The sequence below is a fragment of the Nansenia antarctica genome, assembly GCF_963989245.1.
Source record: "Nansenia antarctica genome assembly, chromosome: 8".
Taxonomy (NCBI): Eukaryota; Metazoa; Chordata; class Actinopteri; order Argentiniformes; family Microstomatidae; genus Nansenia; species Nansenia antarctica.
The window spans coordinates 38,112,476-38,139,441 of record NC_137678.1 but is presented as its reverse complement, the minus strand read 5'-3'; the positions used below and the strand labels follow the sequence as shown (position 1 = coordinate 38,139,441).

The 26,966-nt window shown below is 46.1% G+C and overlaps 2 protein-coding genes across 2 annotated transcripts in view; one reads left to right on the top strand and one right to left on the bottom strand.

Annotated features, from left to right (window-relative positions):
* bcat1 (branched chain amino-acid transaminase 1, cytosolic) overlaps positions 1-13,356 on the bottom strand; it is a gene marked incomplete at both ends in the record, with an annotated part of 16,372 nt that extends 3,016 nt beyond the window's left edge. Inside the window, 9 exons of the mRNA XM_080537542.1 lie at positions 797-937; positions 4,186-4,271; positions 5,495-5,637; positions 6,556-6,716; positions 7,014-7,133; positions 7,346-7,456; positions 8,241-8,441; positions 12,306-12,362; positions 13,306-13,356. Of these exons, the coding sequence (XP_080393668.1) occupies positions 797-937; positions 4,186-4,271; positions 5,495-5,637; positions 6,556-6,716; positions 7,014-7,133; positions 7,346-7,456; positions 8,241-8,441; positions 12,306-12,362; positions 13,306-13,356 (1,071 nt within the window). The remainder of the gene's footprint in view (positions 1-796; positions 938-4,185; positions 4,272-5,494; positions 5,638-6,555; positions 6,717-7,013; positions 7,134-7,345; positions 7,457-8,240; positions 8,442-12,305; positions 12,363-13,305) is intronic.
* A 2,356-nt stretch (positions 13,357-15,712) lies between these two features.
* Positions 15,713-26,966, top strand: part of lrmp (lymphoid-restricted membrane protein) — a gene marked incomplete at both ends in the record, with an annotated part of 45,896 nt that continues 34,642 nt past the window's right edge. Inside the window, 7 exons of the mRNA XM_080538323.1 lie at positions 15,713-16,493; positions 16,890-17,000; positions 17,942-18,122; positions 18,479-18,540; positions 19,061-19,136; positions 19,327-19,485; positions 21,347-21,464. Coding sequence (XP_080394449.1) covers positions 15,713-16,493; positions 16,890-17,000; positions 17,942-18,122; positions 18,479-18,540; positions 19,061-19,136; positions 19,327-19,485; positions 21,347-21,464 — 1,488 coding nt within the window. The remainder of the gene's footprint in view (positions 16,494-16,889; positions 17,001-17,941; positions 18,123-18,478; positions 18,541-19,060; positions 19,137-19,326; positions 19,486-21,346; positions 21,465-26,966) is intronic.

The window sequence follows — 26,966 nt, the reverse complement described above, 5'->3', positions numbered from 1 at the left end:
ACAACCAATATACTGAAGATCAGTGACATTCAACAACATGCTGTTGGGCAATTCATATGAGGCATTCATCTCTGGGCATGAATTTGCCCTCAAAACCTGTCTATATTTAGATGCTTTTGGTCTCTGGTGGAATGTGTTTCATCAGCTATTGGGCCACCCGTGGTTGGGGTCTATTAGCTTCAGTCAGTTCAGGAAGTAAACGGAAATTCCAATTAGAATTCTAAATGTCCTCTCTGCTTATCAACGAGGAACATTGTGAATTGGAATAAGTATTTGAGTGACTGGAATAATGGATTGATGATGTGTGTGTTTTATTATTACATTATTTTATTCTAAAAATAAGGTCATGTTCTCACATGAAAGTCTGAATCAGGACCCGGAGCAAGTGGATGAGTTTGCAACATTGTTGCATAAATTATTTCTCTGATTTGCGTTCTCACAGCCCTTTATGTAAACAAAGTAACATACGCAATCGAAGCAACAGACGTAGTAGTTGATCGGTCAGAACATTTTAAAATTGTCCGTTCGTCCCGCTCTTATCCAGATCAACACGCATGCGCTGTTGTTTTCCTATGGACAGCCTCGATGCGTCGTTTCTAACCGGAGCGAAACCACCCTTTTCAAGCAGAGCATGCGTTGGTTGTTTGCTCCAGGAGCGACTTCGAATGCGCGTTCTCACAGCTCCAAACGACACAGAGCAAACAAGAGCCTAAACTCTGATTCCAAGTGAAGCAAATGTTCTAGTGAGAACACACCCTAAGATACATAATAATGTATAATAATAAAAATACCCAACCTCATCCTTGTAGAGTATCCTTCCCACTGGGCTGACCACACAGGCAGTACCAGACCCGAACATCTCCTTGACCCGGTTCTCCTTCAGAGCGCTGCGGAGGTCCGACATGGTCAGGTACCGCTCCGTCACCTTAAACTCTCCCTTCAGGGAGAAAGGAGGGGGGAGGAGGGGGGAGGAGGTGGGGGAGCAAAGAATTATCATACAGAGTTCATATGCAGCAGATTACCTTGATGTAGTTTGTAGTCTTAGCAAGTTATTACTGTTACTGTTATATCAGCAGACAAGCTAGTTCTACCAAACTTTGAGCTAGCTGGGTCTACCCTGAGCAGGAAGCATGGCCTCGCCACGTTTGTCCAACAAAGGTTGAGCTGGACTCTCGCTGACCAATCCCCGGCTGACTCGGAGATTGAGTGGCTGTGCGTGGACGTTGCCGGTCTAAAAATCATCAACGTCTACAAACCTCCACCCTCGCGAATCACACCAGTGTGTCTACCAGTGTTCCCCCACCCCTGTATCTATGCTGGTGACTTCAATTGCCAGCATGAAGACTGGGGCTACCGCACCAACTCACCCGACGGAGAGAACCTGGCTGTCTGGGCAGCTAATAACAGCCTGGCCCTGTTGTACGACCCCAAGGGCGCAGCCAGCTTCCGCTCCGGTCGTTGGAACACTGGGACGAACCCTGACCTGGCATTCGCGAGTGCCAGCGCTGACAACCGGCTCCCCGATAGACGTGTGCTAGGAAAGTTCCCGAGGTCTCAACATCGACCCTCACTGATAACAACGGCCAAACTCGTGAACCTTGTTCCGAGTGAGCCAGTGAAACGGTGGAACTTCCGAAAGGCCGACTGGAAACGCTTCCGCCTCCTTACCAACAAATCCACAAGGCACCTCCCATCGCCTAACTCTAACAACGTGGATGAGGCGTACCGGGACTTCTGTGGCATGTTGGTGAAAGCGGCAAAAAAATCCATCCCACGCGGACGTCGCATTAGCTACAAACCGTGTTGGGATGAGGAGTGTGAGAAGCTCCACTGTGCTTTCCTCCAGGCCCCTGCAGGAGCTGAGTCGGACAGGCTCGCAACAGCCTTGCTGTCAAGACTCAGCCGTAAAAGACAGGAGCGCTGGGAGGAGGCCATTGACTCCATCGACTTCTCGCACTCCAGCCGTAAGGCATGGAGTATCATGAACAATCTCACTGGTAGGTCCAGACACTCCCCCCGTCACTGCCCCATCTCTGCAAATAAAATCGCATCACAATTTGTGAAAAGTGGGTCATACGAGGGCAAAGACCGCGAGTCGTCTCGACTTGTGGCAAAAGAAGTGTCAGACCTCTGGAGGGCCCCAACACCTAGCAGTGACTACATCTCCGGTGAATTCTCCCCGGAGGAGTTCGCTGCTGCCCTCCAGCATCTAAAGCCAGGGAAAGCTCCGGGGCCTGATTCCATCTGCCCGGAGCTTATTCTCCATGCCGCACCCGCCTTGAAGTCCTGGCTGAGAGCGTTCCTCACTTCCTGTTTGCGCCAACTCAAGATCCCCAAAATCTGGCGAAGAGCCCTAGTTGTTGCGATCCCTAAACCGAATAAGCCTGAAGGGGACCCTAAGAGTTACCGTCCCATCTCTCTGTTATGCATCCCCTTCAAGATCCTCGAGCGTCTCATCTACGCCCGCATCGAACCAATTGTCGACCCGCTGCTCCCACGTGAGCAGGCCGGGTTCCGACGCGGGAGGTCGACCGTAGATCAAGTCACCCTTATGACTCAAGACATCGAGGATTGCTTTTCGGCAAAAAAGAAGGCCGGGGCCGTCTTTATAGACCTGACGGCTGCCTACGATACCGTATGGCATCGCGGCCTCTCCTGCAAGCTGCTCCGCCTGCTGCCGGACAGGCACATGGTCAGAATGATCATGGAGCTCATCCGTAACCGCAGCTTTACCCTCACCACCGGTCGCGGACAGCTAAGCAGGCTTCGACGCCTTAAGAACGGCGTCCCTCAGGGATCGGTCCTGGCCCCCCTCCTCTATAATATCTATACCTATGACCTGCCCAACACACTCTCGCGGAAGTACGCCTACGCAGACGACCTCGCAGTGGTGTACTCTGCTGGAAATTGGCAGTCTGTGGAGGGGATTCTGAGCCAGGACATGCAGACACTAGTGGCATACTTCCGGAAATGGAGATTGAAGCTTAGCGAGGCAAAGACGGTGTCGGCTGCCTTCCACCTTAACAACAGGGAGGCTAAACGTGAGCTTAGAGTACACCTAGATGGAACTCCCCTGCCATGTTCCGCTGAGCCAATCTATCTCGGCGTGACATTGGACAGGACGCTCACGTTTCGCCGACACCTCGAGTCACTGCGCAAGAAGTTAACAGCTCGTGTGGCGTTGATGAGGCGACTGGTTGGCTCGGGCTGGGGCGCCGGCGCAAGGACCTTGCGCACGGCAGCCCTAGCCCTCGTTTATTCAACTAGTGAATACTGCGCCCCAGTATGGTGTCGCAGTGCCCACACCCGCCTCATCGACTCGCCTATAAACGAAGCCTTGCGCATTGTGACAGGATGCCTGCGTCCTACCCCCGTGGACAACCTTCCCATCCTAGCAGGCATCCAGCCCGCAGGCCTCCGCCGCATGGGAGCCACAGCACGTCTCGCCTGCCGGGCCGCGGAGCTTAATAACCATCTGCTCCATGATAGGCTCACTATAACAGCGGAGCCCTCCCGGCGTCTCAAGTCGAGACACCCATTTGTGCCTGCCGCACAGGATCTTAGGCAGCAATGCAGAGATCTCAACATCAGTGCGGCAGGATGGGCGGATTATATGTGGCGCGCGGAGTGGGAGGCTAACACCTCCAAACTCCGCGACCACATCCCAGTCGCCGGCGCTGAGCCCCTCGGGATGGACTTGCCAAGGCTATCCTGGGTGAGGCTCAATCGTCTCCGGACCGGCGTCGGGCGTTTCCGCTCATCAATGCACAGATGGGGCTTGGCCCCAAATGCGTCGTGCGAGTGTGGCGCAGAGGACCAAACCGCAGACCATATTATCCTGGATTGCCCGGTGTACCACCCACCCAACGGGATGCATGGTCTGTCGGTATTAGATGACGAGACGATGACGTGGCTTCTGGAGGGGTGTCCAGAAATATAGCCCGGGTGAGCCCCTCAACCAGGTCTCGGGGTGGTAAAAGGGTAGCCCCTCGGCCCCGAGCCTGGTGGAGTGGAGAGGAAAAACAACTACCCATACGCCGAAGAAGAATTACTGTTACTGTGCCACTCTCTCTCGCCCCCTCTCTCTCCTTCTCTCTTTCTCTCCCTCTCTCTCTCTATCCCTCTCTCTCTCTCTCTTTCTCTCTCTCTTTCTCTTTCCCCCCCCCCTCTCTCTCTCTCTCCTACCCATTTGCGGGTGAGTTCCAGGATGCTCTGTCGTGTGATTCCAGGGAGGATGATGCCGTCCAGCGGTGGTGTTGCTAGCTCCTCCTCTGGAGACACAAACAAGAGAGAAGAAGAAGAAGAAGAAGAAGAAGAAGAAGAAGAAGAAGAAGAATATAAGCCATTTATCTGACGCTTTTATCCAAAGTGACTTACATTGCAGTAAGTGCATACCAGTGGAGGCTCCTCCATAGAGGTGGAGGAGGCCTGGCCTCCCCAATAATTTGAGAGAAGAGAGAGAGATTTAAAAAAGCAATAATTATATTTTTTATCAGACACACAACATACAATTCAGAACAATACTTCATCCATTTCTAATATGTATCCTGCAGAACAGCACTCATACACGCGTGTGGCGGAAAAAGGTACTACACGGAGGCCAGGCCTCCTGTCGGAAAGTGGTTTCTCATAGAAGTCAATGTAATGCAATTTTTTTCATGGCAATATGTGATTGGCCAAATCACTGAAAATGGGTGGGAACAGGAGGCCTGGCCTCCGTGTAGTACCTTTTTCCGCCACACGCGTATGAGTGCTGTTCTGCAGGATAAATATTAGAAATGGATGAAGTATTGTTCTGAATTGTATGTTGTGTGTCTGATTGACATAGTGTTTGAGTGCTTTTGACATGTCATTGATTGTATGTAGTATGTTGTGGTGAATGTTGTGAGCCTGAGCAGAAGGGACAATAGCTGCTGCAGGCGGACCAGAGATTCATGCCAATTGTTTTGTTTATTTGATGACCCATTGTGCAGGCAATAAAAGCTGCTTCATCCACCATCCTGAGAGTGTCCCAATCCCTTCAGTACCGCCAAACACAAATTAATATTTTTTAACAAAGACAGATAAGAAGAACAGGGAACATTCCATCGCGAGTGAAGCGAGCAAGCGGAAAAAAAATTGGCCTCCTCAATTCTGGAAGTCACCAGCCTCCACATACATTTTTCAGCATATAAGAAATACACAAGGTGATGAAATCAGTGTGTGGAGGCTGTCTCTAACCACTAATAGAACATCACATCCTCGAATCTTTAATTAGGAGCAACTTCTGTCTTTTTCAATGACACACCTGCGTAGGAAGGTAAGAACGCATCTACTGCAGTATCCAGTCTGACCACTAGAGGTCTCTATAATACAACCATAGTTCATGCTAGGCTAAAGGTTGAGGAACACTCCTCCAAATGGGTTCAGAAGACCAGTTCCTGCATTCCAGTAGGCCAAGTGAAGCAAAGCTAATAATCTGATTGGCTGACACACTGAAAATGACCACCATTACCTCCGTTCTCATTGGTCCAATACAGGAAGACGTTCATGGTGCCAACTTCAGTGATCTGGTGGTCCTCCCCGTACAGCCAGAGAACCTGCTGACACCCATAATCCACTGCTTCATACTGGGCGTAGATAGAGGCCCCATAGTTCCTGCAACAAACCATCATGATCGGGTGTCACAAGCACATTCTGATGACACAGACAACGATGTTGATTGTTGATTCATGAGCGAGCATTGTGTCTTTATTTTGTTGTTGAATGTGTCCATTGGAATCCAGCACATGTGCCACTGGCCTCAGTTACCCTACGAGTGTGTGTGACCCCTTTGGTAATGTGTCACAATCAAAGACAAAGCGCTTTACTAAATAATCTGGTTTAAAGCTGTATTAACAGTATTAGGGTCAGGGGTCAATGCAAAAAAAAACAGAAAAAAGCGCGGACGATCTGTTGCAATCGTTTCTTCGACAAGCCTGTGTGTGGTGTGTGTGTGTGTGTGTGTGTGTGTGTGTGTGTGTGTGTGTGTGTGTGTGTGCATGTGTGTGTGTGTGTGTGTGTGTGTGTGTGTGTGAGCATTTGTGTGTGTACGTGAATGCGTGCGTGTGTGCGTGCGCGGGTGTGAGTATGCATGCGTGCGTGCGGGCGTGCGTACATGCGTGTGTGTGTGAGCGTGTGTGTGTGAGCTAGGGATGCAACGGTTCAACAACGTTTTTTTTACGGACGGTTCGGTTTGCCTTCCACGGTTCAATACACTCGTGAACCGTGGCGGTTTTCGGTTTCATTCAAAGTCGGAGGTGGAGTTGGCCTGGAGCACAGTTGCTTCTTGTTCAAATGTTTGTTCATGGCGAGCGGAGTTGAGAACATGGCAACAGTTTGAGGAAGCCTCGGATTGCTACAAATCTGCGTTGTGGGGTCATTCATTCTGGTTTTGGTATTGAATACAGCGATGAAACACACATACCGAAACCGTGACTCAAAAACCGAGGTTCATACCGAACCGTGGGCCAACTGAACCGTTGCACCCCTAGTGTGAGCGTGTGTGTGTGTGTGTGTGTGAGTGTGTGTGTCTACCCTCCCATCTTGCAGTCCCCGGTCCCTCCCCTCCAGGAGCGGATGTATTTGGAGTCGGCCCACAGAGACACGGGCTTGGCTCCGGTACTGAAGTAGGACCCCACGGGACTGAGGATCACGTACAGTAACGCATGGGACGGCTTCTTCACTCCCAGGGAGGGCTAGGGACGGACACACACACACACACACACACACACACACATATATGCACGCACATACGCACACAGCACATACACACGCACATACGAGCGAGCGAGCGCGCACACGCACACACACACACATACACACACACACACACACACGCACACACATACACATACGCACATATGCACACATACACACACACACATACACAAGCATTATCACTTCAATCTTATCACTAAGCCTGTGTGAATAGATATGTGCAGTCAGCACCATTTTGCTGACCGCTCTCTCCCATCCACCTCACCTCTCCTCACCTCAGTCCCCAGAAAGGTGGGCCGGATGTACAGGCTGGCACAGTCTGACCGAGGGACCCAATCCTGGTCCAGCTCCACCAACCTCCTGATACACTCCGCCAACTCTGCCTTGTCAAAGGCCTGAGAAAGGGGGAGGTGGGGAGAGAGAGGGATGGGGAGGGAGAGAGAGAGAGAGAGAGGGGTGGGGGGTATCTAGTTCTTTTCAAGGTTTCTCCTCTGTGCTTTCATGCGTGCACGGTGTGGGACTTGAGTGGGATTGTATGGTATGTTCAGAACAAATTGTTATAAAAAAGAAAGAAATCAACGAATATTTGATATTGTGTGTTTCTTACAGGCAGACAGGCTCTCTCTGCGGACTTGGCCATGCGGTTCATGTTGAGCATGGGTCTGAAGAGACGCACTCTGTCGTCAGCACACCAGTACGCCTTCATACCCTCAAACAGCTGATCACACAACAGAAGAGAAGAGAAGAACAGGGTGTATGACTGACATAGAGGGGGGGAAATATATGTTTAAAATGTGTTATTATACTCAATCACTGAACAATGAAACAGTATATGATAGTATAGCCTTAAGAAATCCTGCTATGAGTCTATCACTGTGATTCATTTCACAAACATGAACTAAAAGAATACAACTGAATTATTGTAAGCAAGGAGGTAGAGCCGGCGTCTAATGATCGCAAGGTCGGCGGCCATTGTAAAGCGTTATAGAATAAGGCACTCTATAAGTGCAGTCCATTTACCATACAGTTGCATTCACACACTTCTCCCAGCAGAAGCCGTTAAAACCAAAGCTAAAAAATCTCTCAAACGCAAAACTCCTTGTGTGTGCCCTCTATTTCCACATAAAAGAATCAGAAATGAGGGCGAGATTTGAGGACCCTGCTATGGCAGCGTGCCTGTCAGTGCTGGTGAGCTTCTAATAACTATAATCCAAATATTTAAATCTCACATGTAATAGTAACTAATAACTATAATCCAAATATTTAACTTCACACATGTAAAGTACAATGGGTACAAAGTGCTAACCACCCAGCTTTGGAGTAGTTAGAAGGTCTATTTCCCTCCTTTTGAGTGGAGTTAGCTAGTTGATCCTGGTGGATCCTGCCATTCATTGCGCATCAGTGAGTTCATCTGCCATTTTTTAGCCAATAATCAATAATGAAGAAAAACATTTACTGAACCTCCACTTTAGCGACTCGTTAGCCGACCCAGGTGGGTTTACCTGTACGGCGTAGTGCATGGCCGAGCAGGCCGGGTGGAGAGACAGGTTACCGAAGGGCTTGATGTGAGGCTTCTCCCAGCCCCCGGCGCTGGTCCACTCTATGGTCAACATGTGGTCAGTGAACACGGTCCCAAACACCAGGTTGGTCAGGTCAGGTTTGGCCTTGTGGGTCTTGGACAGCTCGATGACCACATCAGCTGCCTGGGGAAGGGAAGAATACAGAATACACACTCTTATACATGTATATATAATGCCATGTAGAACCCTGTTGGGTTTTTATTTAGAACCCTCTGTGAAAAGGGAACACTGAAACACATTACAGGATTCTACAGGGTTCTAAAAACGGTTCCCCTACATGGAGAAATTAAGAATCCATTTTTGGTACATATTAAAACGTTTTTATCTAAGAGCGCATGATTCAGCTATACAATAACACACACTGCTTTAGGACTAAAGGTATATGGTATGTGGGTAGTGGCCCCACAGTTGGAAACGTTACACATAGATGAGTGTGCTGTGCTCATTAAAACACATTCGGAGCTTTGCTGTTCAACGTGAATCTCTCCCTTTCACCAGCAGGGGTCGCTCCAGGTTCATAATCCCAGGTGCATGACATGACCCTCAAAATGCCAGGCAAATTGGAGCTGATCTTTAGGCAGTTGTCCCTGCCCTATCCACTGATATAGGATCAGATACTCTTCCATCTCTGTATGGTTAACAGTAGGATTGGAGGTGGGGTCATCTGACTCTAGATCTGTTGTTAGGGTCGTCTTCCACCTCAATCTTCCTTTGTCAGTCTGTCTGTCGCTAACACCTGCGTGGGATTAGAGAGTCTCAGAATTGCCGGCACTGGTGCAGGGTTGCGTAATCCCAGATTACGGAGGGGAGGAGTCGACAGTCACGGGGCTGAGAGCATGGTCAGATTATTACTGTCGGACACGTGTTTCTCTAACCGTATTCACACAGGGTCACAGATCACTCACCTGTCTGACTGCCAGAGTTAACAACATCAATGCACAGAAACATGCTTAGTATTCAAATGTATTGATTGTAAGTCGCTTTGGAATAAGGCGTCTGCTAAATGCCAAAAATGTAAATGTAAATGAGACTCCATGGCTTTATCCCACTGATCTGTATACCTTAAATCTATCTCATTGGTTTATCCAACTGTCTGATAGTTGTTGAGGTCCACATACATTTCCAGTGAGGTGGTTTGAGAGTTAGAGAAGAGGTGTAATGTCTGATTACCGGTACTTTGTATTCTGCCTTCATCGCTTTAAAAAACAAACAAACAATGGTGGTAGGCTCATTATAAAAAATGTGCACTGAATGCCTAGTTTGTTTAGTGGTCTGCCATGTCGTGAGTAATCGGACATACGATACGATGACTACGTCAGAATATATTCAGATTATATCCTGACAGTAACAATGACTCCACATGAGCTCTGAGAGTACGGCAGGGCCTCGGTTAGGTAAATAAGGCCGTAATCCACCTTCAGTGTTGTTTGTCTCACCTCACACCCCAGCAAGGTGAAGGATTAACAGACTATAAATACACAACGGCCAATTGGTGCTCAGGTGTGGAAGCCTGGACTCAGACATGTCACTGCAAGCACAAACAGACATGGGTACAATTATCAGTCTCTCTGTCAGTCTGACTGTCTGGCTGTCTGTCAGTCAGTCTGTCTGATGGTTGGCGAAGAGGCTGAACAAGTTTATTAGGAAAACTGTCCTCAGTGTCACCCTAGATACAGTATAGGAGGTAGCCAAGAGGAGGATGAGGACCAAACTCCTGGCCATCATCCCTCCCATCCCCTACATGACACTGTGGCAGACCAGAGAAGCTCCTTTAGCAACAGACTACTACAACTATGTTGCACTAAGGAGAGCTAGAGGAGATCTTTTCTGCCTGCCTCAATAAGACTGTACAACTCCTCCTCTGGCTGGTCCGATCTGGGTGACCAGAATCAGACTGGAGGATGTTAAACCATACTTACGCTATATAAGGTCCCAAATGTCTATCGGTCTATCTTTATTTTATTTTGCCTATTCTTCAATTGTCACCTTACTTTGTTGTTGTTTTGTGGTCTGAGCTGCTGTAACACCTGAATTTCCCCTCAGGGATCAATAAAGTACCTATCTATCCCGGGCATCAACAGTGCTTACAACAGCCGTGCCTATTACCTACTAGTAAAGAGCCGCCTTGGGGATCTAATAGACCCCCTCTTTAGAATGTAAATCTGCTATTTACACACAGAGATCACTAGAGGGTGCTTCTTTTAAATTAGCCTGCCTCTAATTTAACTGCAAAATAGCTTTAAATATTAGCTTATCCTGATGTAATTTTGAATATGTAAGGATACTGGGTGGTAGAACGCACATATCTAGGAAAAGTCATGAAAGGAGGGTCCTGAAATTTGATCGAGTGCAAAGATATTTAAAAAAAATACTCACAGGGGTCACCGTGACCCCATCACAGCTCTTCTAGTGTTAAAACTCTGGCTTTTCTCCTTCTCTACCCCACTCCTTATGATGCCAAATGGGGTAAAGGCCACAGTTTAGAGAGTGGGCATGATATTCTTATCATCCAAGTGCTTTAGTTGGCTACTACACAAATCAAATATTTTTAATAGGGCTCAAACTAAATAGCTTATAACTGAAATGTTACCCTAATGCTGGTGCTGGAAAGGTATGATTAGGTTTACAGCGCAGGTACAGTATGTAAGTATGTACAGTATGTAAGTATGTACAGTATGTAAGTATGAACGGTATGTACAGTATCTAACTTCTACTTAACTAGTTTCACAACCTGAACACACATACCTGGTAACTACAGTGGTTCCTACAGAGGGGCCAATGGTATGTGTGTTTGGTTCATTGGAATTTGTAGGTCCCAGTATTTTGACTGCTTTTGAAGTGGGAACAAGTGTTCAACCAATGACCTGTTTTCTGCTGAGAAGCTGACAGACGGTGGACGCGTCACAACATGGATAAACTTGGATATCATCATAATGGTCCAAGTATCTCACTTGGAACTCCAACAACTTGGAGGGTCATTCTAGTGCTTATTTCCCAATCAGGAAGTCTCAGGAACACCCTATGGATAATATATCATATATAACATGATATAACAACCAGTCCAACAGGTCCAGAAGTATTTTACGATTTTATTATTTCAAGATGTTTATTTTTGATTTTTGTGTTCATTCATCTATCCAGTCATCCCATTGAGATGTGAACCTTATTTTTAAGGGAGCCCTTGCCAATTTAACATTTTTAATTACACAGTTCAAAAGTGTATAATAGTACCGTCCAAAGGACTTCAGTAATTGAAAGACTGCCGTGAGTGTGTGTGATTTGTAGTGATGTTATTGGCCCTGCAAATGACAACTCTTCCTGTCTCTGTCTCTGTCTCTCTCTCTCTGTCTCTCTCTCTCCCCCACTCTCTTTCTCTCCTAATCTGTACCTGAGCCTATGTCCCATGCAGGCAGCATCAAAGAGCATGTCACAGCCGTGGACACAGCCTGACAGGCAGGCAGATGCTTAGCGTGATCTGGGAAAGTGGATTCTCTTGACAGACAACACGACAACCTCCAGGAGGAGGGAGGGAGGCAAGGCAGGGCCATGATCCCATGCTCTTTCTCACCCTGAGGGCCTCATCACAACATGCGGGGTCACACCTTTCAATTTGGGGGTCATGGGCCACACCAAGGGCTTCAGGAGGGGCTGTCCATGGATCTCTGAGTTGGACCGTCTCTGTCCAACTCCACCGTATCTGGTGGAATATTTTAAATCTTTTGTTGCTGAGCTGGGAATATTTCTTTTTTATTTTATTTTTTTATGGGGATTTATGGTGTTATTTGTGATATGGACCTTTTGATTGACATCTATAGGGGGAGGTTTTTGAATATTGGAATATATCCAGGAAACATCAAAATGCTGCAGCAGGACCCCATGCTGAAGGCAAGTAATGATGCAACTGAATGCAACAGTAACTGCATATAAGAGTCCTACAGAAATGCTGCTTGTCAGATTGCGTTGCTTTGTTAACAATTCAAAAGTTACCTTGAAGCTGTGGACGCTTTGAGTCGTGCCATTACTGGAAACATCTTTGTCACAGCCCTGGGGGAAGATTGTAAACAAACATTGCATCATGCATTCACAAACAGAGAGGTTTAACAGAGAATGAGAAAGAAAGTGACAGCATTTAGATGGAGGAGAGGAGAGTGGTGTTGGGAAGTAGACTACTGACTGTGTGGGTTGCTGATGTAATATTAATGGGGATAGGAATAGGTATTGTCCTTGAGAGAGACTGCAGGAGTCTAGAGTTCCCTCCTCAGCACTGCAACTCACTTTACCCTTTATCAATGTGACAGTCGCAGGGTTACCTGAGCCGATATTTCAAAAAACTAGCCAGGCAATACATTGTTTTATGATTCACAATAAACAGAATAGAACGTATAATATCTAAATAACAAGGACGTTTTATATGTCAATACGTCATTAACGTATGAACTTATTTAATTCGGTTGTTTTAAAAGCCATACTCATAATTCATGGTTTGAAGATAATTCAAATATTGATATTATAACGTAAATACGACCCGAATAAGGTAAACAATCAAGGCAGTGCCATTGGTACAGTGTCAGGTCGGTAACAGTCATCCGTCTGTATGCTGCTATAACAGCTGCTATATATCGCCTGCGTGATATTGTTATATAAAATGTGTCGTCATTTGCGGTGCCCTATATTTACAGTATATAGAGCAAGGCAATAGGCCTATACATAATAGACAGATAACAGATTGTCAGTTGCAGCAAAACATTACATTTCAATAGCTTATCTCTAAAAATAATAATAATAATAATTAAAAAACGCCCTTAAAATAAATGTATCTTATATTGTGTCGGCTAAACGGCAGCTGGGGCTTAAATTAAATGAAGAGCTATCTGCGTAGGGACTTCGTATCCCACCGCCTTCAGAAATAGTAAAGAACGTCTCCTATGGAGTCGCAAGGACCGCCGAGCGGACCGGTATTCGTTAACGGGACGGGGTTTTCTTTTACCTTGAGAGACGCGCTGGCTGCTGATGAGGGGACGACTGCAACACTCGCCATGACGACTATGTCAACCCGAGGCGCGTCTCTGTCTCCGAGAGCGATAAACCGCTTACAGATAATTTTTTTATTTGTTCACCATCAGACTCTTGTAGGCCTACTGTCGGATCAGTGGCACGCGCAAGCCAACAATAAGGTTATTTCTTTTCCACAAATGTGCCATAACCTATGTGATCCATCATCCATTGGCCACGTAGGCCTACTCGTGCTGAATACCTCCATATAGGCAACATGTTATTATGGGGTTATGGACAGTCACGCGTACAGCCTGAGAGGAGTCACACAACAGGGCTTAGACCATACAGTATGAACATTATCATTATTGTTTGAACAGTATTGTCCTATTTCAGCATAAGAAACGTTTCTTTATCAATTATTTACAAGCAGGCTACACACTCGCAAAAATAGAACCAATGGAATAGAACCTAGAACCAAAAACGGGTTATAATTCCTTATTTCCTGTCTCTGTAGAAGAACATATTTTGGTGTGAATGTAGTAGGCTATCATCTCTCTAGAAAGGGTTCTTCAAATAGGATTTCTACAAGTGTTCCTAATAGTGAACATACCTTGGACATCATTGCTGCTTGAGTATTTGGGAAGGGAGTCCCGACATGACCCTGCAAACCAAGGTTATAACGGAAGGCTAGAGGGGAGGAGACAGGCGATTGGAGAACGTCCACAGAATGTGGACACACAGGTTACACACCTACATTATTAATGGTTCACACACACACACACACACACACACACACACACACACACACACACACACACACACACACACACACACAGTGAAAGGGCCAAGCCACATAGATAGTCCAACAATTCCTGAGCCCTCATGTGTCACTGTATTGTGTGGCTACAAACTAAATACATCATTGTATAGAACTTTTAATATGAATCTGTCTTGCTGCCTATAAGCAATGAATTGCCCCAAATAAAACATGTGTTGTGTAGAAACCTGGTAATGATTGATCATACTACGTTAGAGACTCATCAGAAGCATGCTAGCGTTGATATAAACAGTAACACAAGGAGGGTTACCCATTAAATCAACATGTCTGAAACATTCCACAGCTTGTTCGACGGATCTTTGTAATGGTGACACACTAAAGGCTGGTCAACAGTTAAGTTAAGTCAACACAAGCAGCCCAGGCCACGGTGTCTGTAAGTCTGTGTGGTTTCTTGTGGGTGCATCCCCAGGCCGATTACATACATAATTCCCTGTCGCTGACAGACTTGAAAGTCTCTTTATGGACCCTAACCCTTTATGGACAGACTTGAAAGTCTCTTTTATAACCCTAACCCTTTATTTATCTGCTTACAATTATCTCACAAATCACTCATTGATGTGGACAGGCTACTGGGTATGAAGGCCTACTGAGTTAACAATTGTAGGCCTACTATTCATACAATAAGAAATGTAATTGACAACACTCACTTTTACCGTCATCCAGTTCACATACACATCTCCAACAGTGCATTATAAATACATGTTATTATCAGGTTTTCATGTTGAACAAAATAAACCATTCCGTAGGTGCACAATAGGTGACTTCTCACATCTGACGTTGTAAATGAGTGTTATAACTATCTTGACCACATGGGGGCAATGTTGGCTTGGTTTGAGATGCGTGCTGCAGCTTTTAAATGCCCCACGTCACTTTCTAGCGCTGCAATTGAAAACCCGTGTGATTGAAACAGCTGAGTTTTGTTTGACTAGGCTTGACACAAGAATTGACACCAATTGAGAGTTCTACGCGGAATATACACGCACAGAAAGAGTGCAAGGTAACTACAGGCAGGTCGATGTTTCAACGCAAATAAACGCCACTTGATTTAATTGACAAGGAATTAATTGGCGTCGTTGAAATAGGCATGAGTGATGTCTTTTTCCTCCAAATGTTAACAAGTTCTGATACTCTGGGGCTTGTCACCCGTTATCACAAATATTAGTTTGTTTATCAACAAAGGTTGTGTTCAGCATACGCTGACTTTGTTGTGTAGAGGGAAAATGTTGTGTAGTAGACTCATTTTGCATAGAATACTGATAACTGTGTCATTGTATAAATAGTCTCTCCGTCCTGAGTTCACTCAGGTAGGGAAGCCCCGGTAGCCTATAGCCTATTTGCATATTATCCTATTGATAAGATGCCCTTGACCACTCGAAATGTGTAGCAATTCATGCGTTGAATGAATGAATGAATGAATGAATGAATGAAAGAAAGAAATAATGTAGGCCTATTTGATACTACATTTTGTGTCTATGTGTGATTTGTCCATCCATAACCATACATACATGTATGTTAATCCACTAAAAGGTATTCTCGGCCTGTTCTCCCTGCCTGTCCCAGCATGCACTGCACCACCCAGAGACGCCACAACCCCGTGGACAGCATCTGCCGCAAGCTGCAAACCATCCAGCGCCGCGGCAGTGAGGCCTACTCGCCCAACTCGCCCTTCCAGATCCCCAAGTTCCGCTCCAGCAGCTACGACAGCCCCCAGTCCGGGCTGCGCTGCAACCTGGAGGCCATCCTGAACAAGCGCGCCGTCCGAGGAGAAGGAGAAGGAGAGGTGGAGGGGGAGGCCATGTTGACCCCTAAGGGTTCACCGAGGCCCCTCGCCAGCACCCCCTGGCCCCCCCTCTGCCCCTCCACCCTCTCCACGCCAGCCTGCAACATCCCTACCCCCGTCAACGCCACCTATAGTGTCCCTACCCCTGCCAACGCCACCTATAGCGTCCCTACCCCCACCAACACCACCTATAGCCTCCCTAACCCCGCCAACGCCACCTATAGCATCCACAGTACCCTAGGGGAATGGAGGGGTACTGGGTTCGGGTCAGGGTCGGGGCAGGCTCAGGCCAGGGTGTGGCAGCGGACCAGCTCCACCCCGGCCCCCCAGACCAGAGACACTCCCTACAGTCTCCCCCGCAGCCCCCAGTTCACCCAGCCCGAGAGGAGGGGGCCGGACGGCGAGCGAGCGGGGAGTCAGTCTGTGTCGCGCGCACACACTCAGCCGCCCACACACGGCCTGCTCTCCTACAACCTCAACTTCTGCTCGTCTGATTCCTCCACCCTGCTGGAGTGTGAGCTGCCCTGCCCCCTGGTGGTCAAGAGGCTCTCCATGGGGGAAGGTAGGGAACAGATAGGTGTGTGTGTGTGTGTGTGTCTCTGTGTGTGTGTGTCTGATTCCTCCACCCTGCTGGAGTGTGAGCTGCCCTGCCCCCTGGTGGTCAAGAGGCTCTCCATGGGGGAAGGTAGGGAACAGATAGGTGTGTGTGTGTGTGTGTGTGTCTCTGTGTGAGTGTCTCTGTGTGTGTGTGTGTGTGTGTGTGTGTGTTCCCTACATGATTATCTCATATTAAGGGTCATTTCTGCATGTGATTGAATTACTGTGAAATGATGACGTCACTGAACAATGCAAGTACTCTTCCTGGTGACCTTTCTTTCAACTAGAAGCAGAGCTCTGTACCGCATGTAGATCATGTGTTTATTTGATGGCTGCTTTTGGTGTGTGTGTGTGTGTGTAGGGACCATGTTCTCCTCTGAAGCCGGGAAGGAGACAATGGATGAGGTCAGCCTCATCTGTGAGGAGGATCTGCTCGACACCATCTTCCATTCCTGTGACACACAGCGCCGAGGTACACACACATTAGATTAGATTCAACTTTATTGTCATCGCAGAGTGCCAGTACTATACAACGAAATGCAGTTTAGCATCCAACCAAAAGTGCAAATAGTGATATAAGAACATGATATAAATAGAACAAGAATGGTAGTGATGGGTAACTATGCAATACAGTAAGAACAGAGGTAGTATTGTAAACATCAGTTTAGTTTAGAGGTATACACAGTTATGGGCTGTATACAGTTGAGTTATGTACAGTTAGGTAGTTAGTACAGTGAGGTAGTTGTGTTGTATGTACAGTATCTATCTACAGCAGGCGTATTGCGTACTGTTTCTGGTTAATGGGGCGCTGGATGCCATCAGAACACTGGCTACCTCAGACCACCTCCTTGGTAAATGGTAAATGGACTGCACTTATATAGCGCCTTTATCCAAAGTGCTTTACAATGGCCTCTCATTCACCCATTCACACACACATTCACACACCAATGGCGGCCAAGCTACCATGCAAGGCGCCGGCCCGCTCACTGGGAGCAATTTGGAGTTCAGTGTCTTGCCCAAGAACACTTTGACATGTGGCCAGCTGGGGCTCAAACCGCCCAAAATTGCTCCCATTGAGCGGGCCAGCGCTTTGCATGGCAGCTTGCCGCCATTGGTGTGTGAATGTGTGTGTGAATGGGTGAATGAGAGGCTGTTGTAAAGCGCTTTGGAGCAGCTTTGGAGCAGCAAAAAAGGCGCTATATAAGTGCAGTCCATTTACCATTTTACCATTCCTTGTCTGAAGAAGAGCTGAACTGATTTTCTAAAAGCTGTTTGTTGGAGAAGGGAAGCTATGGCTTCTGTGTCTGACGATGTCCCGGTCAACAGCCATAGTGAACCCATACATAACCGTGGTGGTGATGATGGCGGTAGAGGTGGTAACCTTCACCCCACCCCCCTCTCTCCCTCTCCCAGGTAAGGTATATGTGTCCCGGATTGTGGATTACCTGCGCCACACCACCAGTCGTAGCTCAGAGGACAGCGGTCTGGATGAGCTCTGCAACATGCTGGACCCGGAGCACAAGGATGTGTCCATCGACCTGGACACCTACCACGGCATCATGAAGGAGTGGATCGACGACTGCCGCAACAACGGGTAAGGTCTGGAGCGCAACACCTAATCAAACCCCCTAGTCCCTACCCCCTCATCCCTAGTCCTACACCCTAGTCCTTAGACCCTTCTATTCTCTATTCTAGTGACCTTGACCCTTTTGGATGGAATCTATGTCCCTCCTTTCCTCTTATCAATGTCGCCACTGCATAGCAGCAGCACCCTACCCCCCTAGTCCCTACCCACTACCATACATGGTCATCAAAGACTTGATTGTCTATCGAAGCAGCTTTTGTAACAGATCCATACACACACACACACACACCCACACACACAGCTGTGTACAGTTTTCGGAACCTGCGTTATTCTCTGATGTTGGTCACTGTACCGCCCCACCTCAGGGAGGACACGGCAGAGGAAGACCAGACTCAGGAGTCAGTCAGGCTCATAGACAGCCTATCAGGTGAGTTTTAATGCTATTTTAGGCCGAAATCGGATTTGCATGCAGTTTCCTATCGAAAGTACATGAATCATATTGTGTGTGTGTGTGACCGTGTGTGAGTTGTTTTCGCTCATATGACACGCACGCTTCTCTGGGTCATATGACAACCGTGACAATTGTTGCTAAGACCACTTTCCTTGATAAATACTTAAATGAAGGGGATTTTGTTTGATGCCTTTGTTCTTTGTTGTTTATCAACAGGGTTGTGGTTTTCTACAGTGTTTCCTCTTTTAAGGTTCATGTTTCAAGTTTATTGTTACGGCACGATATTACATAAGTGTGAGAGTAAAATTCTTAGGCTTCGGTTCCCGACATTGCAGCACAAGACAATAAGGCAATAGGCATAATTCAAGATTAAAAAAAAGTGACAATAAGTGACAAATAAGACTACAATTAGCAATATCCAGACAATTTGCAGACAATAATTTAGTAATGCTAAATGAGTAGTCATGTTAAAAGATGTTTCTCCTTCTCCTTGTAGCTAAGCGGTCTATGCTGCTGAACATGACCTCTGGTAGTCTGGAGGCCTTCGGAGGGGAAGCTTCTCGAGGCGACCTGTAAGTGTCTGTGTGTGTGTGTGTTCTGGTGTGTGTATGAGTTTGTTTGTGTTGCGTGAGTACATTTCCTTGTCCACTAACGTGTGTCTGTGTGTCTGTCTGTCTGTGTGTGTGTGTGTGTGAGAGTTTGTTCGTGTTGCGAGTACATTTTCTTGTCCACTAATGTGTGTGTGTGCGTGTACGTCCACAGTGAGACGTCAGACCTGGTGTACTGTGTGGCCGACCTGCAGTTCAGCAACCAGAAGCTTCAGGAGGATGTCAGGAAGCTGAAACAGTCCATGGAGACCATGGAGGACACCAACCAGAGGCTCCTAGAGGAGAACGAGGGGCTCAGGAACCAGGCCAAAGTGTATGTGTACACACACACACAGACACACACAGACACACACAGACACACACAGACACACACAGACACACACAGACACAGACACACACAGTTGACCCTTTGACACAGGTTTAGGATCAGTTTCCCTCAATTAAAAGGAGCAATACAAACCCCAGATAGGATTTACATGCAGTGTGTGTATATGCATGCCATTATTTTTTGTTTCTTTTTATTATTACTACTCGATCTTTTCAGTTTGTAAAGCGTCTTTGAGTGTCTAGAAAAGCGCTATACAAGTCTAATGTATTATTATTATTATTATTATTATTATTATTATTATTATTATTATTATTATCTGACACTTAATCAAACCCACAACCTAAGCATTGTTAGCGCCATGCTCTACCAACTGAGCCATCAGGGTTCATACCAGTGTAACCAGAACCATCAGGGTTCATACCAGTGTAACCAGAACCATCAGGGTTCATACCAGTGTAACCAGAACCATCAGCGTTCATACCAGCGTAACCAGAACCATCAGGGTTCATACCAGTGTAACCAGAACCATCAGGGTTCATACCAGTGTAACCAGAACCATTAGCGTTCATACCAGTGTAACCAGAACCATCAGGGTTCATACCAGTGTAACCAGAACCATCAGGGTTCATACCAGTGTAACCAGAACCATCAGGATTCATACCAGTGTAACCAGAACCATCAGGGTTCATACCAGTGTAACCAGAACCATCAGGGTTCATACCAGTGTAACCAGAACCATCAGGGTTCATACCAGTGTAACCAGAACCATCAGGGTTCATACCAGTGTAACCAGAACCATCTGCGTCATCAACGCTGGGTGATGAAGGGGCGGGATAAACAAAAATGTCACAACAAGATGGCAGCTACTTCACTGGAAATGAGGATAATATCTTCCACTACAGTATCTGAAATAAACACTTTCATATGGGAAAAAAAAGACGCTTTCTCAACACGTTCTCTTACTAACCAGCTGTTCCGTTACTGGAATAGAAATGGCTTACGAAGTTCACGCATGTGTGAGTGTGGGCGTGTGCGTGCGTGTGTGTGTGTTTGCTGAGCATGTGAGGAAGATAGAGAGAATGATGAAACTTTAGATAATTGTTTTAATCGCTAATGATTAGATTTATATTAGATTACGCTTTGCCTCCTACCTTCTTGTTAGTCTTCACAGCCTAATATGACACACCCACTGACAACGTCACGGTTCTAGTTTTTGGTTCGCGCTGAGAACCACTATTTTATGGTTCCGGCTGCGAACCAATTTTTCAGGCTCCAAACCAATTTATTTTCGGTTTGAACGCGCCGGCCGGTTCCAGACTAGGTTTGAGAACGTGAACCGGAACGGTGGGCGGTGTGAAAGCCCTTTTGAGTACTGTTACCTAGTCTGAGTCCCTGACCCAACACCAAGCCCACCATGTGATTAGTGATTGTATTCTGGGTTCTCCTTGGCGTAGAAGATGTCATTCGGTCACAGTGTCTCTCTAATGATGTCTGGGTGTATAGGCCTGGAGTCACTGGAAAGCTGCCTGCGTTGAGGCTTTGCGTAAAAATGCTATTTTAGGCCGAAATTGGATTTGCTTGCAGTTTCTTGCCTAAAGTACGTGTGTGTGTGTGTGTGACTGTGTGTGTGACTGTGTGTGTGAGAGACTGTGTTTGTGAGAGACTGTGTGTGTGTGTGTGTGTGTGTGTGTGTGTGTGTGTGTGTGTGTGAGAGACTGCATGTGTGTGTGAGAGACTGCGTGTGACTGTGTGTGACTGTGTGTGTGTGACCGTGTGTGTGTGAGAGGCATTTTGCCACACACACACACACTGTACCACAGGTGTAACAACACTCTCCTTCCTCTAGGGGGCAGCAGCTGGTTCAGAAGGAGAAGATGCTGAAGGAGGAGGTGGAGGAGATGAAGATGAGCTTGACCTGTACAGAGGAGGGCAGGGCCCGCGCCTCGGCCCACAGCAAACACATGGTGAGAGCCCTGACCTGACCCCACGTTAGATACACCACCTGGTACACCTGGTCCAATAGTCTATATGCACACTCTCTTCCGCATTCCGACTCTGCCATGTACTTCTTTTCCGATGTAGCTTGAAACATATAGTTTCAAGCCCTTTTCCTTTTTACTTGTTGCGGTAGCGCAAGATTCCTGGATAAATCGACCCACATCGGTGATTGAAAGCTTCGGTAAATGGTGCAGAGAAAATGCAGCCATGGTTTTTAAATACGCGCGCCGGTGGGGGGGACGTGACACCGGAAATAAAGTACATGGCAGAGTCGGAATGTGGAAGAGAGTGTGCATAGCCTATTCAGGTCATTCAGGAGAAACTTAAATTCAGTGCAACAGGAAAGGAACTCTGTCACTACCTATGGACTGCACTTATATAGCACCTTTATCCAAAGCGCTTCACAATAGCCTCTCATTCACCCATTCACACACACATTCACACACCAATGGCGGCAAGCTACCATGCAAGGCGCCGGCCCGCTCACTGGGAGCAATTTGGGGTTCAGTGTCTTGCCCAAGGACACTTCGACATGTGGCCAGCCGGGGCTCAAACTGCCGATCTGCCAACCTTGCAATCATTAGACAGCGGCTCTTTTTTTTTTTATTTCTTTTTTTTATCTTTTATTATAAAAATATTCTTTTAAATACAATCATAGCTATACATATTCATACATGTTAATTTTATAGCCTTCATTGTATTCTAATTCAAATAAAATAAATTAAAAACCCAATAAATAGAACAAAACACACCCATACCATTTTGGTATGAGATAAATCCATCTATTATTCAGTCAGTCCTTCATAACCAAAATAACCCTTTAACGTAAATCAATAACAAATGAATGCAACTATAAAAACAAAAAACATCTTCAAAAATCTAAATCAAACTCCAACCCTCCATCCACCCCCACCCTTATAAACCCACAATCCCTAATAAACAACTTCTCAAAATCTTTTTGCCCTGTCTTGTGCAACAGTCCCACATTCTTCCTGACCAATCCCTCAAAGACTTTCAACAGTGTTATCCACTTTCCCTCAAATCTTGCTAAATTTCTCCTCAAATAAATTGCATACCTAGCCTGTGATACATAATTTAAACACCATATATTCACTCCCCTCCTCTTTCCCTCCACCCCAAAAACCACCATCCTCCTCCACTCCTGCATCCCCACCACCTCCACCCCCCAATGCTTCTTCACTAGTCCTTTCAACCTTTCTTCGAATCCCTTCATTTCTCTACATTCAAAAAGCATATGCATTAAGTTCTCATCCTGTATCCCACACACATCACACTCCCTCGAAACTGTTCTGTCTACCTGATGCAACACCACCTTAGTATAAACCCTGTTATGCCTGAGCATAAAATACCATACAGAGAGCTAGTTAAAACAACTAAGATTTGCTGGGCATATTTTGTAGCAACAGCAGAAAGCTGTCTAGCTGGTCTAGTGGTGGTCTAGTGGATAGTGAGTTGGACTTGGGATCGGAAGGTTGTGAGTTCAAATCCCGCCTGAAGCCACACCACTACTAGTGTGCCCTTGGGTAAGGCACTTAGCCCTCAGTTACTCCAGGGGGAATGTCCCTGTAATTCGTAATTGTAAGTCGCTTTGGATAAAAGCGTCTGCTAAATGGCAAAATAAATTAATTAAAATCAAAATGTGTACATTCTAAACTATTATATTTTAAAAATAAATTCCTCCATATGTTCTTCACCTCCAATCCTGGGAACACCTTCTCTGCCGCAGGCTCCTTCACTCTGCTCTCCAACAGTGCCCAGTAGCACTCTTCACCTTAACAGCTGAGAAGTCCCGCACTGTTTCCCCTTTCCCTAGTCTTAACCTAGGTAACTCTGTTTGCTCCTTCCCTCTTAACTCCCTATCTAACCTCCTCACCCTCTCCCCTGGTATACTCTGCTTTATTTTATTATACATGCTCACTATTTCTCCCCTTCTCATCTCCTCATCTGTTTCCCTAACAACTTCTATAATTGCCTGCTCTGATAGGAACCCTGGCACTACCTCATACCTAAAATCCCTTACTCTAATCAGTCCTACCCTCCAAAAACTCCTAGACTCTAACATTTTCCCCTCTCTTCTTATTACCGGGTTCAATAAAACTGGAACATTTAGTATCTCCCCTCTCTTCTCACACTCATATCCTACCCCAGGCTTTAAACACCTCTTTATAGAATTCCGGCACCCTATCATACATCCGTGCTTTAAAGCACATCAACAACCCATAATCCCCACCCCCCCCACATCTATGTACCCATTCCCTAAAGTATCCTTTCCATCCATGTCCTTCCTCCCCATACAAAAACCTTTTGACTGTTCTGACTCTCATTGCCCTCATCTTTACCTCCAAATCTACCAGTTTCAACCCTCCTTTATCATAATCTGCTACTAATACATCATACGCTATTTTAACCCCCTTTCCTCTCCACAAAAAATCTGACACTAACATCCTGGTTTCTTTTAGAACCCACTCTGGTACATTCAATACACCTAATACATAAACATATTTTGACATTAACAGTGCATTAACAATTACAACTTTTCCCTTCAGTTTATCCCCAACACTTTTATCATCCCCTTTATAATTTTCAAATCAAAAACACAATTGTCTGTATTCACTCCCCCTATACACAACATTTCAGACTTGTCAACATTCACTTTTGCACCAGAAGCCTTTCCATATATGTTTACACACCCCATTATTTTGTTCACACTATTTACATCCCTGACAGTACATGTCGTGTCATCTGCATATTGATGGATTATGCTAACTCCTCCCCCCGGCATATTTATTCCCTTAATTTCTTTCTCCTGCTTAATATAAGCTGCCAATGGCTCCACAGATATGCTATATAGCAATGCTGACAGTGGACACCCTTGTCTTATTGATCTACCCAAAGGGAAGGAGTCAGTCAATAATCCATCTATCTTTACTTTACTTCTAGCATTCTTATATAACAATTCAATCCAATCCCTCATAAATCCCAATCCTAAAATGTTCCATTTTTTTCAATAAAAAAAACATGTTCCACCCTGTCAAAAGCCTTATTTAAATCCAAAGATAACAATAAACCCCCTTCCTCCCTCATGTCCTTCACAACATCCCTTAATGTGCACATATTCTCTGCCACATCCCTCCCTGGGACTCCATAGGCCTGGGTAGGTGCAATCATGTTTTTCATTACTTTATTCAATCTATTAGCTAATACTTTTGCTATGGTTTTATAATCACAATTAAGTAATGATAATGCTCTATAATTCTGTAATTTGTTCCTGTCCCCTTTACCCTTACAATAAAGTGAGCACCCCCAAGCCCATAGAGTCCGGAACCACCCTTTTATTCCCCATACACGTATACACTCTGCACAATATAGGGGCCAGGATATCAACAAATGCTTTATAAAATTCAGCCGTCAACCCATCCGAACCCGGACTCTTATTTGGGTTTAACCCCATGATGGCTGTCTTAACCTCCCCCTTAGATCTGCATCACACATTTTCCCTTCTTCTTCTGTCACCCTAGCTTCCACTGCTTCTAATACTTTATTCATACATTCCTCATTCACACCCCCAGATGTATATAGGTCTGTATAAAATGACTGCACAGTATCCATTATTCCCACTAAGTCTGTTATTATTTCACCTTTATCATTCTCTAATTCCTTAATTTTCCCTTTCTCTTTCTGTCTCTTCTCTAAACCTAAAAAGAATGCTGTACTCCTTTCCCCCTCAACCACATACCTTGCTCTACTCCTTACTAAAGCACCTTCACACTTTCTCTTCTCTAACTCCCTCAAATCTTCCCTCACCCTCAAATACTCTGTTAAATCATGCCCTGGAATATTATCAACTCTCTCCTGTTCTATTACTAACCTTTTCTGCAAATCCCTTTCCTCCCTCACCCTCTCTTTCCCTCTCCGTTTTGCGAATGCTATTATTATAGCTTTTAATTTATCCTTCATCCCTTCCCACCATACACACACATCACTCTCATACATCTGGTCTTCCATAGCAACACTCACACAATCTCTTACTATCACCCCAAAACATATATCTTTAAGTAAACTTGCATTAAAGCACCATGTCCCTTCTCTTCCCCCTACGTTCCCCGCACCTAGCTGGAAAGACTGAGCATCGTGGTCACTAAAGGCCATAAACCGATACTCAACCTTTCCAACCAGGTGCCTCACCTCCCTCTTCACTAAACACAAATCGATCCTTGATTGTCTCAAAACCCCCATCACCATTTGTCTCCTTGAAAAAACCTGTGCATCAGGGTGCCCCTCCCTCCATATATCCACCATTCCTCTTGTGCGCATCATTTCTAACAATACTGGGCGTGACGGATCATTCCTAAATTTCACCCCCCTTGTTACATCTAACCTATCCACCACCACATTATAATCCCGAACCATAATACAATTCCCAACACATTTCTCTTTCAAAGATTCAAAAAAAACTTTTCTATATTTGTCCACATTTGGTGCATATATACAATACAGTGCATACTCAATCCCTTGATATTCAAACCCCACTCCCACCACTCTTCCCTCATTGTCCTTCATTATGTTCCTTACATTGTTCACCACCCCATTCTTTACCAAAATAGCCACCCCACAAGCATACACTGTTCCATTGCTCACATAAACTTGTCCATTCCACCTCCTTCTTACCTCCTCCATTATGTCCTCTGTCCAATGCGTCTCTTGGATGCATATAATTTCCTCCCTGTATGCTGCCAACACAAGCTCCATCTTCTTCCTATCCCTGAGTCCATTTGTGTTGACAGCAACAACCCTGACCATAGTCAAGACACACAAAAAAAGGAACACATACACCGCCATGTCATTTTCCTACCTTGGTCTTCTTCCCTCGTGTTTTTGCACCCCTTCCCGATCTTGTCCTCACCCTCTGTACATCCGCATAGTCCTTCATCTGAACCTTTTCTTTTCCCCACGCCCTCTGTTGAAGGCCCTGCCTCATCCATTTCTCCATCCCTTACTGCGTTGTCGAGGCTGGATCCAATCTCCTCTCTCTCTTTACCCTCCACTTCCACCGGACCAGGCCCCTCCGCTCCTCCCTCCACTTCCGGCTCCAACTGGGTCTCCTCCACCACCTCAGCTTGTCCTCCTCCCTCCGTCACGTCTTCATGGCTCCTTTCCCCACCTTCTCCTTGTGTCTCCACCTCTTCCTCCTCCTCTCCCTCCATCTCCTCTTCTTCGTCCACCTCCTTCTCCTCCTCCTCCTCATCACTGCTCACTCTCTCTCCTCCATCATATCTCCTTCCAATGCATTCACGTGCATAATGTCCTTGTTTGTTGCATTTAAAGCACACGAACTCCGGGCATTCTCGTATTACATGTCCTGGCTTAATGCACAGCCTACACACCCTTACTTGCTTATCGTGAATCACCCTAAAGTGATCCACTCCAACCAGGGTCTCAAACTTCGT